Source organism: Typha latifolia, chromosome 6 (genome assembly GCF_019914945.1).
Source record: "Typha latifolia isolate L0001 chromosome 6, TyphaL0001v2, whole genome shotgun sequence".
NCBI lineage: Eukaryota > Viridiplantae > Streptophyta > Magnoliopsida > Poales > Typhaceae > Typha > Typha latifolia.
Window position 1 is genome coordinate 5,456,137 of NC_133091.1, and position 17,767 is coordinate 5,473,903.

General features: G+C 33.7%; 2 protein-coding genes across 2 annotated transcripts; one reads left to right on the plus strand and one right to left on the minus strand.

Moving 5' to 3' along the window:
* The first annotated feature begins 3,813 nt into the window (after positions 1–3,813).
* LOC140791395 (CST complex subunit STN1) lies at positions 3,814–4,622 on the plus strand. The gene has a single exon (XM_073141952.1). The coding sequence runs from the start codon at positions 3,974–3,976 to the stop codon at positions 4,442–4,444; it is 471 nt and encodes a 156-aa protein (XP_072998053.1). The 5' UTR covers positions 3,814–3,973; the 3' UTR covers positions 4,445–4,622.
* LOC140791394 (rhomboid-like protein 20) lies at positions 4,612–17,063 on the minus strand. Its single transcript, XM_073141951.1, has 8 exons — positions 16,920–17,063; positions 16,730–16,830; positions 15,802–15,942; positions 15,486–15,552; positions 9,688–9,839; positions 9,505–9,606; positions 7,226–7,339; positions 4,612–5,141 (listed from the first exon to the last, which is right to left on the minus strand). The coding sequence occupies exons 1-8, from the start codon at positions 16,942–16,944 to the stop codon at positions 4,974–4,976; spliced, it is 870 nt and encodes a 289-aa protein (XP_072998052.1). The 5' UTR covers positions 16,945–17,063; the 3' UTR covers positions 4,612–4,973.
* Between the last annotated feature and the right edge of the window lie 704 nt (positions 17,064–17,767).

The window sequence follows — 17,767 nt, forward strand, 5'->3', positions numbered from 1 at the left end:
TATTTCTCAATCATCTTTACTAATGTCACTGTGTCATATGTATCCTTTGTAACTTAAAAATATGCTTATGTTGTACGAGTATTTTTGGTTCGAATCTTAGCTATAGATTGCTTACTAAACTTATTTTTCAAAGAAAAGATATTTTCTTACACAATGTTGTCCTGACTAGGACATTCTACCTAGCAAAAGTGAAATTGTTAAACATTCCTCTGAAGGTTAGATCAATACTATTGGTATATGAGAGGAAGTGCTTGGGAAAATAAATGCTTCTTTGTAGAAAAGTGCGATGCACAAGTAGGTTGGAGAGTTATTCTCAAAAGTAGTAAGTTTATGGGTGAAAATGGGTCAGATTAATTTCAACTCGAATTGACAGAATACAGCTAATGATTATTATACCCTTAATAAATATATCATATTATTAGTTTTAAATAAAAACAGATTTAAAAAGTAAATTATATAATTGCCCTCAACTTAACCTTCTTCCTCTCCTCTCCTCCCTCCTCCCCCATGTCATTCCCTCCCTCCTCCCCCATCGTTACTGCTCCTCTCCTTCTCCTCTGTCCTCCCCATCGTCATTCCCTCGAGATTTGCGCATCCCTCCCTGTCATGTCCGATGGACTCGGATCGGACAGAAGAAGAGGGTGGCAAGGAGGGTGAAGACGACAGAAGGGGAAGAGGGTAAGCTGTATTTAAATCTAATTTAGTTATTAATTAGTTGTACTAATTTAGTTATCCTAATTTAATTAAAGTTTTTAAAATAAAACTGTATTTAATTTTTATTAATTTGATTGAAATATATAATAAAGGCATGAGAAAATATGGACTCACCTAATTTTTCTCACAGCACACTAACAGAAGGGTGACAATAAAATTTTTCTAAAGTTCATAGAGACATTGTAATCTAAAAAAATTTAGGAGGTCTTTGTAAAAACCGAGTATAGTACAGGGGTGTCAGCGTAATTAACTCTAAAAGAAATCCCAAATATAGATATCAGATAGCCATTTACCTGTATATATATTTTGAATGATTTACAATTTTTAGTTTTCTTATTTAAATAGTAAATATTGATATTGTTACTAATGATGTGTTATATATTATTTGTAGAGATTAATTTCTCTAATTTTATATGTATTTGACATACAAATTTTTTTTTTTATAAAACTCTTAATATTTTTATATTAATTATGTCTAAATAAAAGACATAATTTATTTAAAATTTGATCAACATCTATTTAAGATCCTTCTCTATAAGCACTATCCGTCATGTATCCGATTCATTTTCACCGCTAAGTATATCCTATGGTCTTTTTACATAATTGCAACTGAATATATTTTTAAAAATATCATAATTGCCATTTTAAAATATCAAAATATCACTACATTCTTTAAAATATTATAATTGCCACTAAAATATTTTAACTTTTTTAGAATTGCCATTATAGTTAGTTTTTGAGGGATTGATTGACACTCATTGTATAATGACTAGATTGGGAGTGAATATCCATTGGATATATATATATATATATATATAGTTCGTAGACCATGGTTATATAGTCTAATAGTAAATTATGTAAACAGTAGTCTTGGATTACTCTAATACCTATATACTATGAATAATCTCGGATCTCCTGAAAACTAATCTTCATACTACTATTATGTTTACTTAATATGTGAAGCTTTAGTTATTTTTGATAAGATGATTAAAATATTCTGCTCTAATTTTTTAGTTATTAAACTATTCTAATTGAGTGCCAAAAATTGTGACTTGTTGCTTTGGAATAAGATTATTATATTTTTTTTCATAGTATACCGATTACTGATTAGGAATCAAAATCCATTCTATTATCCGATTGAATTTGAATCTGATTCGAATTCGACATAATTTAATCATAAATAGATCACATATGGATATTACAAGTATCTATCTATATAAAAGCCGATTCGAATCTAAATTGGACAAAATTAAATGAATATGGATTTATGTCTTGTACATATCTGAACGAATCTAATTTAATTATACCCCTACCACTAATATGTCTTTGTCAATTCTGTGACGGATCCTCCTTAAAGTTTAGGAATTAGCTCTGTTCTTTAACTTATAAAACTCGAATTGGCATCGAGTTGAGTTGAGTTGAATTGAGTTCTAAGCATTGAGTTGAATTGTATCAAACTGAAGTCGACCCAACATAATTGGTAGGGGTGGGTTTCTTAGCTCGGCTGCCTAATGAGATGTAATCGGTGCAGCAGACACCGTCAAATATTAGGGACTGAAGCGTTGGCATTCATGAGACACTTCTTGAAAAACTTCAATTTTCAAAGGGTTTTGGATCTAAGACTGCCCTCATCCTTTATAACATCCTGAATGACGTAAACAAGGTGCTTATTCAATATGACTCTACTATTAATGACGTTCTTTAACCGATCAAACATGACCAGATTTGTAAAATCACACAAATTTATACAGAGAAACCAGCATAGCTGCAGATTGGCTTATCAATAAAGAAAGGATTAAGGGTATGGATTTACTTGGGAGGGGTTATCAATACAAATTTGTACAATCTCTTTTGAGCTTTTTACGCTTTTTGATCTTCGATATCTAACAATATATATATATATATATATATATATATATATATATATATATATATATTGTTTTGTGTAGTTTAGAGTGTAAATAATTTATCACTAATTTTGATTTTCTTTCATAAGATAAGATCTTTCCTTTTTTTACGAGGATATCATGTAATATTAAATAGCTTTGAGTAATTTATACAAGTACAAAATAGTTTTTAAATCTAAATTTAGTTTTAATTGTGGTTAGTTAGATTTAAGAAAATTTGGATTTTACACGATATTAAATGTTTGTGATTTACACCCTATATTTTTAATATTTATAATTCACGCTTTACTTTACGTTGTATCAAATATTTATAGAGTATACTGTAGGTTGGATTAATCATTTTAATACATATGACATATAAAAAAAATATAAACTATACATACGATATTTGGAGCGATTTGCAGCAAAGAACTTTTTACTTTTCTAATTACAGAAATAGGCTGCACATTATCAAATTATAATTTTGGGACTTTTTTTTACTGATTTAGCCCTAACAAATCTCCAAAATATTATCGTATCCTAAAAAAATTATATGTATCGTTTATACAAAATGTACGCTCTAATTTTTAATAATATGTGTATTGAGATTTTATAAAAAAAAATATCATGTATCACATATATAATATATATGTATCGTTTATGCAAAATGTACGTCACAATTTTCAATGATATGGGCATCAAAATTAAAAAAAAACATCGTGCATTACCTATGAAATTTATACGTATCGCTTATGCAAAAAAATATGCTCTAATTGTTAACAATGTGCGCATTAAGATTAAACGGTTGAGTTAGGTAAGAGAAAGGATAAATTAATCTAAATCACTAAAAAAGTCTAAATTTATAATTCGATAATAAGGGGGATATTTCTGCCAATTAAATAATGAAGGGCTTTTCGCCGTAATTTGCTCATAATATTTGATAAAACATAGGATTTAATTTATAAATATTGAAAATACAGTGTAATTTATAGATACATATAAAGCGGTAATGTGTCAAATATATATTTATCTTATATTTAACTAAGCATTTTTTTAAAGAGCCCAATCATTTCAGCGACAGTCATAATATTCTGAAAAATATAATGATAAATTATAATATTTTGAAAGTTTTCATTGACAATTATGTAAAAATTCTAAATCACTAGATAACAACATAAAGGATACTAGCAGGAATATCTTGGTTGATGGTTTTAATAGGCTTTAGGCCTCGATTAGACCCAAATACAGGTACAAATTTAACATTTCAATGGCCTTCCAAACCAAGGTGTTCGACCAAATGCCCCACAGAAGAGCTACTCCCTGCCTCCCTCGCAAACAAAAAGAAAAAAGGAAGAAAATCTCTTCCTCTTTCCATGGGTTCGCTCTCCGTCCACTTCAAGCTCCTGGCCTGCGACCTCCTCTCTCTCGTCAACCACCGCACCACACCTCCCACCTTCTCCCGCAACTCGACTCCCGTCTCCTGCGTCGAGACCCTCGGCGTCGTCGTCAGCCGCCAGCGCCGCGAACAATTCTTAAAGTTCCTCGTCGACGACGGCTCCGGTTGCGTCCCCTGCGTCCTCTGGCTCAACCACTACTCCCTCGGCAGGAAGCGGTGGCGCGAGCCGTCCGACCTCGACATAAAGGCCGGGATGGCACTGGAGCAGGCGGAGATGGTGCGGCTGGGGGAGGTGGTTAGGGTTAGGGGAAGGGTTGGGGTGTACAGGGAGGAAATGCAGGTGACGGTGAGGGATGTGGTGGTGGAGAGGGATCCGAATGCGGAGGTCTTGTTTTGGTTGGAGTGTATTAGGTTGGCGAGGGAGTGTTATGATTTGGGGCCTTTGTGAGTGAGTGAGAGAGAGAAGGGGCTTGTTTTGAAGCATGCATGGGAGCTGTTCGCTGAAATGGCTAAATGGAATAGTTCCCTTTCTCATTCACAGAACTGGGCAATTGGTTATATTTGAAAAGAAAAGGAAGCATATATGAAAGATAATTTGAACAAGCAGACCAATCATTTGTAAAGTATCACCCGAAGGGCATGACATCCTGTCTATAAATTGGTGCCTGAGAAATGTCTGTTTATGATACACTAACCAACTAGCACGAAAAGGCAACAAAAAATTTACATTGGTAACCATTTGCTTACATCGCTATTGAATCAGCATCTATCCATGCATTTGTTTTTTTCCTACCTCCCTCTCTGGAGAAATTCCCAGTATATAGTAAGACTATCAACCAGCTCTGATGAGTGAACTAGGACAAAAGAATTGAGTCTATATCAATCCAAATGTTTTCCTCTGTCGTAGCTGTGGTGTTATGTCTCTGCCCTGAAAGTAACATCCTTTGTAATTCTAGGAGAGAACCACTGAGGATTTGTTACCTAGACTGTGCTTCAAGTAGGATGTTTGTGGCTACATTGATGTCATTGCCTGCTCGCATGAGTGCCTGCCTGGCAGCATTGCTGTCAAAGCCCATTGATACCAATGTAGCAATAGAAGCTTCAGATAGTGGAGCAGGAATGTGTGTTGTCGATTGATAGCTCCGCTGCAACAAAATCACGGGAACTATTTAACATGAGAATGCCTACAGCATTTCAAAGAGATTATGCCATATCACTATATCAGAGTAGAGCAAATGTTAATTAGGGATATTTCCATTTAACATATTGCCTTACCTATTTGGTTTTACACCCTTTATCGAATATGTGCAAAAACATAACCTGGTTATCAGATTAACACTAACACTATTCAAACAGATGACATACGAAAAGAATATTACATCAACTATAAACATTTTTTTTTCCTAAAGTGCGTAACATGCTCTTACTTTCTTCTTCTTCTTTCTTTGGGGCATGAGTTTATTTCTTCTAACATAGGCAAAAACACCCGAAAGCAAAAGAAAGAGAGTAAATTAGCTTGGGTATAGTTGGGATAACTGGTATAACTTGGATGAGGGCATTTTTGTAATTTCCTAATATAATTAACTTAACATAGGGAGTTTGGTTAAGTTTAGTTAACTGATCTAACGACAGAATATTTTCTACACATTTTTAATAAAATGTAGAGCTCGATTTATAAATATTGAAAATGGAAGTTATAAACCTTAAATAGTTTAAAAGGCAGAGAGTTAACGCAAATTTCCCCTAATAACATTATCATGATCTTATCTCATAGTATTGACTTTTTTTCTCTATATTCACTATGTCCTTTAACTTCGATTCTTCATGTCTCTGCCAGAAATATTCCAAATCGCAATGTGAGCAAAGTACTGTAGGTTCAGTGAACAATGAAATAGACTCACACAAGGCTGCTATCAACTTATCATTAATAGCTACTTGTTTTGCGTAATCGAGGCTGAAAGCTATTTGGCCAAACAACAGGTGTTCAGACAATTTCATTTATTTCTATGATATGGCAATCAAAGAAGACATACAGTCCATTGAGATTGATGAGCTATTTATGAATAGCAAATAACCTGCAATTAAAGAAGACATACAGTCTAAGAAGCACAGACACGGTTATGGGATACGGATACGACACGATACGGACATAGGGATACGACAAATCTTAAAGAAACAGGACACGATACGTTTAGAACATGGCAAAGTAAATAAATAAAAGCATTATATATATTATCGATACATTTAAAGATATATTTTTCTAAACTTATAGTATAAATACACAAGCATGCATAAATTATTCATGAGAGAAAAACAAAACGTATACAATACTACAAAGCCAAAAATGATAATGCTAATACGTGATAATACAATTTTATATTATAAGAATAAATATCTAACTACTTGAGAATAAATAACTAATTACCATTACTTAACTACAGTGAATGACATAAGCGAATTTGTGATTTTACAATAATTTACATTAATATTAATTTTCTTGTATGTACTAACTTGTGATTGTTGCATTATATTTCTATAGCATATGCAAGAATTTCCTAAAATAAATAATTTATGTTATCAACTTTTATAGTACATGATAAATCTTATGTTCAAAAAGTTTCTCAAAAGTGTCAAAGTGTCTAAGGAGTGTCCGAATTTATTCTATAATTTTTTAAATATGGGATATGTCGTAGAAGTATCCGACACGTGTCCAATGAGTGTCCAATGAGTGTCGGACACGGACACGGCATGCTATTTGAAATGTCCGTGTTTCATAGCATACAGTCTATCATAATTCACAAATAGCAAATATTTATGAATTATGATAGAGTTTGGACCAATTGCCAAAGTTATATGTTAGGATTTCCTCAAACTTCTAGATAACCTGCAATAATGTCATTATCAAGGCATATGAAAAAAATGATCAATGTCAGAAAACAAGTTTACTCATTTTGTACGCCCCACTACAAATGTCAGTCAGTTATTCTATATTGGACTAAATACTATGCATAAGAAACATTCTACCAAGACCACTAAAGTACACAAACCAAGACATCTACGTAGATAATAGGAGACTAGAAACTTGATTCAAATGAAGGCATGGTGAAAGAAGAGAGGAGGAAGATGAATAATGTTAGTTCCCTTTTATATTTATAAAGATCGTTTAAATGGTAGCTTAAATGAATATTTTCAATATTCACTTTACTAAAGAATAAGACAGATGACTTGCCTGAACTGGACGCCCAGCATAAGGAGAAATATTCCCCAAAATATTACCACTTGATGATGTCCGTGATGAGCTTGCCAAAGACCTTGAGAAAAATGATGCTACCGACTCAGGGAACTGTAAACATATTACATATCCAATTAAAGGATGAGAAAACCTTGAGAAAACTAATGCTACCAATTCTCAGAACAGTAAAACATATTACATCAACTGAATTATCATTATACATCTAGGAAAAGATTATTCATGTAACAAATCAGAAGCACTATAGTGTGAGATAAACATGATGGAGTATCAGGCCGATCATAATCAGACCTGGCAACTATGTCAACTTAGACTGATTGTACATCTAATACACAAATATAAAGTTTACTTTTGCCCGATACAAAGTAAAAGAATGTTCATGATATTGACATGGGCACGAGGTATATGAAGGCAACATAACCATGATGATATACCAGCCAGGTCATAATCAGACCTGCCAACTGTATCAACTTATACTGATTGTGCATCTAATATATGAATCTAAAGTTTTCTTTGCCTAATGCAAAGTTAAAAGAATGTATATGATATTGAAATGGGCACAAGGTAGATGAAGGTGAAACAACACTGGGAGGACATAGATGAAATATTTTAAAGTAGACAAGCTATATTACGAGAAATTGAGAACTCAATATTATCTTCTTAAGTGAAACTCTTAGAGAACTGTTTAAAGAAAAGAAAAAGGAAAAAAAGCACTGCATATTCTTCTTAAACTTTACACTCCAAAATATCATGATGAAAAATAAGGCAAATCATAATCAGACCTGGAAACAATTCAACTTATATTTTCTTGTCCATCTCATACATGAATATAAAGTCTTTTCTGCCTTATGCAAAGTCAAAAGAGTGTATATGATAATGAAAAGATCAGAACACAACTAGGAAAACATTATTCATGAAACAAATTATAAGCGTTAGAGTGTGAGATAACCATGATGGAATATGGAAGCAAATTTGAATACCCAACATTGAATCAACTAAACTGATTGTACATCCAATACACGAGTACTAAAATTTCGGGAAGTTTACATTTAATACCCTAAACTTTAGACTTACTATGTTGTACACCATACATTTTCATCATATCCAAAACAAACTCTCTACTTTGATTATAATTTTCCAAATAGCATCCTAAGTTAAAATCTAACCAACAGTTGAGGATGGTAGGGTAACAAAACGAACATTCTGCCCAGTTCCAAATTAAAATATCAGAATACCCAAACTTCATGAATTTCCACTAAACTGACACAGAAAAATCCAATAGTTATTTGTATTATAGAATGGATTACTGATCATCAACAAGCTTTTTAGAGATCTAGAGGTACCTTCAATGATGATGAGCATCCTTAATTAAGGTTCTATAAGAGACTTAAGTAAAAAAGTAACACGAAAAGACCATAAGTAATTTGCTTTATTATTGAATCAGATAGGAATTAAGGTCTAATCGCTCCATTCGAGTCAACTTATCAAACGAGACAACATCTAACTGGGGGAGGAGGGGATTCGTCAGAATGGACAAATCTTGGGCCAGGCGTTTGAACACCTAGCCAGGAATTCAAACACCTGACAACAAGGGTTGTCATGCCGTTCGAACAAGATCAGAATGCTTTTGGTCAAAAGAAAAGTTCGTCGATGCATTCGAAAGTCCTTTAGGTCATTCGAACGCCCATGTTGATCATTGATTAAGTTGATTTATTTTAAGAGTTTGATTAGGTTTGGGTTTAATTTCTTTCCTTAGTTATTAGTTTGATTGGAAGACTGTAGTCTTCCATATATGCTACTGTATATGAGTTAGGGTAGAAAATAAAGTATTTTCTTCTCTATCTTCCTCTGGAGATGTGGTTTATTGATTTCTTCTCATTTTATCCATTAAAATTGTTGTGATATTACTTGATAGACATGTTGGGTCAAATACTATCAGAATCCACTATTCTCTTTATACTGTTGCCCTTTTTTTCCTGACAGGAGCACGGAAATCCATAATAGTTAATAATATAGGACTGTCAAAGCCTAAAGCCCAAGCAACCTACTTTTTCAAAACTGATCCTTGATGCTAGAGATCAGTCATTTTGTTTTTCCAAGTGTTACAAATGTGCAAAGTAAATAAAAAATATATACAAATTTACAAACAGTCAAAAGGAGTGACCACAAGGACCACAAAATTAAATGCTAGAGAAAGGAGACTGCAGAAACATATTATACATATACATAGCTCGAGTAAGAGCATAAGATAAAAGAACCTTTATACTGCGGATGCCAAAGGCATTCATATAATAGAGGGAACCAGCAAGTAGTCCACAAATGCCAGGTAGAATTGACCATATCCATGATGACAAAAGAAGCTAATGAAAAGAAAAAGAAATGACATAAGTACATAAGACAAACTACTTGGGAAAAAATGATATTCTGAGAAAGGTGATAACCTGAAGCCCTGCCATATATATGAATGACTTATCGCTGAAGTGTAGGCTGAATATGCGGAACCATGATGTAACAGGGATATTGAAATAAAAGGGCACAAACGAGGCAAAAATAAGACCATAAGGTCCAGAAGCAAGTAGGCTTAAGGTAGAATCTGCCGAAAACAGAAAAATGTTGAGACAAATATTTTAGTATGCGAACAGAAACTCAAATGCTCTAAGAACTTGAACAAAAAAGAATCCTGTGCCACAAGTCAAACAACAGTAAAAATAACAACCAAGAATTTTGTCCAAAATTTTTGGGAATCCGATGAATAAGAGATATACAAATTCCAAAAAGGCAATAAAATGAAGGGCAACCCACAGTGCTAGGATCAACAAAAAAGAAAGAAAAAGAAACCATATTCAAAAATCAAAATACTACTAGACAAGGGTATGCACCAACATGATTAGAATGTCCTTATCTTCTGAAAGAGAGTTAAGTTCCACACAATTGGTTCATACTGGTCATGGTTTGAATTTTGCCAGAATACGTGACACTATGCCAATATGTGATGCATTTTAACCCATCTGAATCAAAAAGCAACCGAAACAACTCTAACAACAATTTATTTGAGTGGATTTTTAGATTCCGAGATTGATTTGACTTGAATACATCTTGCATAGTTGTAACCAATGTATTGAAAGGCGGTTGTGGGCCGGCAGTCACCCCATCACCAAGTGCTAAGGCAGTTTAGTATTTTTAATATATAAAAAATAAAAAATAAAAAATAATTATATATGATATGATATGATATATATACATATATTAATATAGTATATATAAATTTTTTTCTAGTTTACAATCACAACAATAAAATATCATAATTTACAAATATATCATATATATAAGTATATAGACATATTTACATATTTTATTAATGCATTTAAAATTAATAAAAGTTGCTCTATGGGTGCTTGCCAACTAGTGAAAATGAGAGATTTTTGGGTGAGCACGTGGCCTTTTAAAGCTTCTCCCATTTTTTCTTTTTTTGAGACAGTTCTTCCCGACTTCCTTTGAGAAATCCCATTTTGAGAGAGAGAAAAGGCGATCACCACATTAGCTGCCGCTTACCATCACCAACGCCGAGAGTGAAAGGGAAGAAGTAAAGAAGAAAGAGAAGAGGAAAAAGAGAAGAAAAAAGAGTTACTTGCCGGCTGCCGCCGCCGTTACTACTATCGCTTGCTATCATCAATCAAGAGAGGAGGAAACAACTAAGCTGGCCACGCGGGCCGCCAAAAGACAAATGGCGGCCTGCCCGCCATTAGCAGGCCACCTAGTTGCATGGCTAGACGATTGGGTCGCCGCCTTGCTATAGCCGCCTTTGAAAACACTGGTTGTATCTAACTCATTATCAAACCCTATCACTCAGATCATTGCATGCTATTAGATCTTGTGTAGTGCATTGAAAAATAAGATAAAGAAGAGTGTTTACGAAAATTTCAAATAGGATTTGACATGAATTTGGTTCGTCAAATTCGCATAGTGACTATGGTCAACAGTATTTTCACTAGTTTCATAATGTTATGTGGGTCTTTATGCCCTTGTTTGCTTCGGGATTATCTTTCTCCCTATTCTAGATTAGGTAGCACTATCCTAGATTAGAAAAGAAACATCAAAATATCTCTATTCTAGATTAGAAATACTATTTAAATTATTACATACATAAGCCCAAGTATAATTTTACCCTTGATTTGATTAAAGTTATTTTAAAAAACCTCTCACCTCTCTCCTACCAACTCATTGTTCAAAGTTTCGGTTTTGGTTTTGGTTGGTTTCGGTTTTGATCCTTAAAAAAATGAATAATGTTATGCCAAATAGAATAGTTTTAGCCTATTATGGTTCAAAATAAATGTTAAAACTAGAAATCTTGATAGTTTCAACCTTAACCAATGAGTTTTGACTTTCGTTTTCATTAAGTTTCAACCATTAATATTTGGTCTCAGGTGAAACTTCAAACAAGCTACCATCAACCTATCTCATTCCACAAAATTTCATGTTCAATTTTTTTGCTCAATTTTCTTACCTATCTCCTCTCTTACTATCCACCTATCTCATTACACATTTACAAGTATGCATCATATAAAATCTATGCGCATGCAATGCATGCCTATAACTTTACATTGCATACATACAATAAATAAGAACAATTTAGTTTAAATTTATGTCAGATCAAAGGTATTTGAGTCATTTTTCCTTCCCATTTATATTTTATCTCAATTTTATGTCACATCACAAGTAATTTATTACATTGCCCAATGATGGCCGTGTCGGTCGGCACGGGGCATAGCCACCGACACTTGTTGTGTCAATGGTGACACGTCACCCAGTGGCACACCCTATGCCGAGCCGTGCCGGACCGACACGGGTGTGCATGTCGCCCGTGCTGACTGGCACGGATTGTGTGAGGTTTGTAATAGATTTTATTGATTCAAAACATATCCATTAGAGCGGTAAATCTAAATTATTCTATGGCCTTTTTTATCATGTGGCAAACATGATATGTCATATAGAGCCTGATTTTTTTTACTTTTTTCTATTTCAATCATATTATGGAGTGTTTAATCATTAGTACTAATTTTTAATAAATATATTTAATCATATTATCTATTGAATAATGTTTCTATTTGATTATTACTATATCTTTAGTAAAATAGAACAATTACAAAAATAATCTAAAGATAAAAAACTCTAAAGTAGGCTTTAATATATATATTCAAACCAAAAGCCAAAGATATACGTGTCCAAGACTCAAAACATCTTTAAATACACTAAAACTTTTATTAAAAATATGTTAAAAGCATGTCAATGCATACCAGTGCATGCAGGGACGTGCCGAGGGCGTGTTGGTCGGCACAACCATCATTGACATCACTATTCTAGATTACAAGTAAATATTAGAGTATTTTACTCTAGATTAGATATACAATTTTAGTAGTAAGAATCTAGAGCAATTCTAGATTTTCCCTTAATCTCAAAGCAAACGGGGCTTATAATTTTTTCCTACTATTCCTTATTTTCTCATGCTATTATTGTTTAGAATATCTAGAACTTCTTCTCTTAAAAAGGTACTAAACTGACACACCAAAGCTAGAACATAAAGAACCAAAACAAAATTAGTGGAAGCAAAACGGAAATAATCAAAAACACAAATTCAAACCATGATGCATCTTCTATGTTTACACCATCCAGATATGAGCTGAGTCCCAAAAGCAATGTTCACAAGGTAATTGACGGATTGTAAGCCTGCTGATGTTATTTGGCTGTTCATGAAGTAGAAATGTTTTAGCTTTCTATACAATGCAGATTCAGGTGTATGAAAGGAGATAAAAAAAAGGATCAAAACTCCAAATGTCGAAGTTAAATATGCAAGAGTTCAAGACCAAAATCAAGAACTAGATTCTTCTGAAAATTGGAGCATCAAGAACAAATAATGGTCCATTGTATTAATCCACAATAGGAAAAAGGGGCAAGTCCTAGCATCGGGGAATAGTTATCCCTGCAACAAGAAGGTGGTCTTGATTCTAGAAAAGACCACCTTTGGACTTAAGGAAAATTTTTACCACAAAGAAAAGGTAATTAAGTCAGTTATAAGAATCTAGACTTAAGCCAAGCAAGATCAATCCAATAACCCTGTAATTCCATCTATTGTATACTTTACCTAGCCTACACAAATAACACCTTGTAGACAAGGCTATGATATAAATCAGGTCAGATCGGATCGCATCATGAAGATATTAGGCTCAATGAATTGAGTTTATTTATCTTTTAATTGATGTATGCTTATCTCTTAAAAAAACCCTTAAGACAAGTATAGTTAAGTCATGTAAGCCTCAAAAGATAAGTTCAATTAAGTCATGTAAGCCTCTAAAGTAAGTCCAATTAAGTTATGTTAGTCTTTAAGACAAGTTCAATTAAGTCATATAAGCCTATAAGGCAAATCCTAGTTCGAGTCGTATTAGCCATGGATGGCCGTGCCAGTAATGGCACAGCACTTGGCACGGGGTGTGCCAGTGGCACACCCCTATGCCAACCCGTGCCGAGTCGTGCCGACCGGCACGGATGCCGTGCCAAACCATGCCGGGCTGGCACGGCTATGTGCCGTTCAGCACAGCCCCATGCCAATCATTGTGCCATATGGAGCCATTATTTAAAAAAAATTTCTATTTTTATTAGTCATTATCAAATCAACTGATCAATTGATCATTTAGAAGGCTTAGATGAAATTAATGATAATGAGACTAGAAATGATAATGATGATGATGGTGATAGTGATAATAACTTAGTAGCAGTGATAATAGAGATGAGACATACGTCTCTATTACACAACATTTTTATAGAGATATTCTTTTTACAGAGAACTTGAGTTTGTAGTTAGCAGGACATTAGGAGAGGTGTACCTACAAAATGATATAAGTTCATCATAATTACCATCATATCAATCACACTCACTAGAGCTAGAACACCATTATTATACTCTATATCTACCATTTACATATGCTTATGGTGTGTCTGTGCCTATATCGGTGCCGTTCATTCCCGTGCATGTTCAATATTCATATCATATCATATTATATCATAGGAGAATTATAAAATTTCTCTTTGTATGAAGGCTATGTAAAACATTATAACGAGCAATACTATCAGTGAATGAGTTTTAAAATATATTGGCAGTATTTAATGCAAAATTCTCGTGTTATTCTTATGCTGACAAATAAAATATTTCATTCTCTTCATCATTTTATATTTAGCTAGATATTAATTTTAATTATTAAACTATTATCAATTAATATTATGTGTTCAATTATATTATGAAGTGTTCAATCATTAATATTAGTTTTAGTGAATGTCTTCAATCATAATATGTGTTAAATAATATTTATATTTAACTATTACTTTATAGTTAATAAATATGTCATTTATAAAAATAATCTAAAGATAAAACATTATAATATAGGTTTTAAACTTTTAATATATATATTTCAACTAAAAACTAAAAATTGATATATCGAAAACCGAAAAATATCTTTAAATATCCTAAAAAGTTTATTAAAAGTATTTTAAATACGTGCCAGTGACACGGCACGGGGCGTGCCGAGCCTTTAAGGCTAATCCTAATAAGACTCATTATATCCGACCTTTATATATATAAGGGTTGGATTCCTTTGTTTAATCATCCAATGAAGAATTAAGAATTACATTTTAACCTTAGACTATCTTAGGAGTAAGATTAAAATAATTTAGAAGCAGAAGTAAATTAATCATAGCCGTTTATTTTCGTAGGAGTATTTCTAACTTAGAACCCTAATCTACCTCCAACTCATAGTCACCATCACCTCCATAAGCCACCCTACCTTACGACAGTCCACCACCACCCTTGGTGGCCTGCCACCCTTCGACAACCGCCGCAACGTCGGATAATTACAATTCTACCCCATTTCAACTTTCCTCCACTATATTATTTTTAATTCTTCATCCCAACCTCTGATTCACGTGAATAAAATTCATTAAAACCCTAAATTCCGAGGCTACCGGCCATAAAAATATCATAATTTTTTTACGTCCAAATCTAGTTCGTAACAAACTAGAAGAAAAGAAAGAGGATGTTGATTAAGTAATGGCCAACAAAACAAGAAAAAGTCAGATCTCATAGCGCTCCATTTGCTCAAGCAACAAGCTGAAAGACATCGTTCTTTAAGAAAATTATCTCATCATACAAAGTCGATATGGTACATGCTAGCAAGTTGACAAACACTAGTACCTTTAAGAAGCACCATAGCAAGGATCTCAAATAGTGACGATACTATCAGAGAGAATAAAAGAAAGACCTGCAAATTCCAGCAGCATATGATAAGCAAGAAACCAATTTGGAGCAGCAGCCAAATAATGGTGAATATCACTTAATTAACTTGCACAAGATATGAAGTAACGTCTATGTTTTAAGTATCAAGTTGCACAAATCCTCATTAGTTATTCTGAACGACAAGCAGAGAAGATAAGTACCATATATTTATTCAAACAAAGTATTTGACAATTATAATAGTGTGACAAATATTTTTAATGTCGCCATTACTTACCGTGTATTTATTGGACCCTATCTGTCTCTCAAATACCCTGAAATAGTAAAGCAAGCATAATCCAAATATCAACTCTGGTGTCGATGAAAAGGCAAATACTGATGCACAAATTCTCCAAATGTGGAAGTTTTCAGAAAGGTTCTGCCACAAGAAAAAGGAGTATTAAATATAAGAATTGTCACACTTGAAATTGAAATGACTCTTCAAAGTATTGTAGATTTATCAAGGAAAATATTTAATAATCTAAGTGAAGAAAGGATCTACAGAAAAAAGTCCCCCCAAGTCCTAGTTCATGCAACAAAGCAAGTGATGATTTCATTTTATGAATAGCATGCCTTCTACAATCTTCTCAGATTCCTTGTAACTCAATCCTCCATGATTCTTCAGAGTTCAGATCTTCTTAATATCCACCACATTTACATACTTTACTACCAATATTATCTATTATTCCAGGCCTCCAATCAAATACAATTTCTAACCTCCTCCTTAATGATGTAGGCATGTATGCGTTCCTCGTTTTTTCTTTATAACCATGGAGATTTTCTAGCATAGATCTATCTATCATTCTTTTATCTACTCAAATAACCAATAGACAGTAAACCTAAACAACAGGTAAACGATACAAGCAAAATAGTACATATTCAACTTCCAATGCTATAGATCTAAACTTAGTAAGTCATAGCATCATTCCGTAGTGCCCTTGAAGCTAAGTTTTTGAGACTATTTCACTTCCAAATGCTGGTCAGAGAACAAATTCATGCCTCTACTATGACACTAGAGGAAATATTTACACAATTTTGGGACCATTCCAAAGCTGGACTTCTCCAATCCATCAACCACCCAAATGGTAAAATCAAAAACCCTTATCGTATTCAGCAAGAAACAACCAACCCGTCAACCGAAACAGCAAACGGTGTGAATAGGGCACCTGGTAGGACAATCCGAGCCGAAGAGAACGCCCCTGGACTCCGAAGACGATAGTGAGCACAGCCGACACGAGGAGGAACGCTCTCGTGACAGGAGCGTTGTCTACATCGAAGAGAAATAAGACGAAGAAGAAGAAGAAGAAGAAGAAGAAGAAGAACAAAATTTCCCGGGAAATAAAAGGAGGTGCTTACGGAATCCCGAAGGCCCCCCGTTCATCTCTGAAAGGGGAGGGAGCGATGGAATTGGAGTTTCGGATGAGAGGGACGAAGAAGATTTCTACGAGGATTCGATCCGTGGCGTCTCGGATTGTGGATGTTTGGATTCGAACACGAGTAAATATCTATATCGGCCTGTCCCTCTTAGAAAGCACCTAGGCCTTGGACAATTCAGTCAATCTTTTAATTAATTGAATCACAAATAAATCAATTATCACACACAACTGCTACTCCAAGTCACCGCACAGTCGAATCAGACCTCCGAGCCAAACACTGCTAACTGCTAAGCCAATCAAACTAAACCAAGCCGAGCTAATACCAAGATTCGATGTCACAATATCTTATCTCTAGTTATTAGGAAGAAATTTAAAAACCATAGAGAGGATCGTCTGTCTGTCTGCAATTTCTAATGCTGGAAACTTGCTATAGGTAATACATGCGAAAACCTCGCCATCATATAGAAGAAACTTTATATATATATATATAGAAAAATAGAGATAGCCTAGTTATATTAAAATTTAATTACACTTTAATCCTCTAAATACCCATTGATTAACATTTTGTGAGCAGTCATATCATAAGTTGGTAATGTGAAATGTATAGAGTTTTTGACCAAACTTACCTCCACCAATTTCTTTATACGTTAAGTACACTTCAGAACTTAAATACCAAACCAGCTAAATTTTAGGGTTCAACGATTTTGCTAAACTAGACCCGATTTAGCAAAAGTCACCTAGATTTATATTTATATTTTGAAGATAATGAGACGCATGAAAAAAGAAAAACAGTCAAAAACTCAAATGCATGTAGCAGTACTTTTTGAC

What these genes read in the sequence shown, in the direction of transcription:
- LOC140791395 (XM_073141952.1), top strand. Translation starts at nt 3,974, where the DNA reads ATGGGTTCGCTCTCCGTCCACTTCAAGCTCCTGGCCTGCGACCTCCTC.
- LOC140791394 (XM_073141951.1), bottom strand. Translation starts at nt 16,944, where the DNA reads ATGAACGGGGGGCCTTCGGGATTCC. An exon ending in CGGGGGGCCTTCGGGATTCC is followed by an intron (nt 16,831 to 16,919) that starts GTAAGCACCTCC and finishes TCTTCGATGTAG; the next exon opens with ACAACGCTCCTGTCACGAGA. An exon ending in TGCTATGGTGCTTCTTAAAG is followed by an intron (nt 9,840 to 15,485) that starts GTACTAGTGTTT and finishes TGTTTTCGGCAG; the next exon opens with ATTCTACCTTAAGCCTACTT.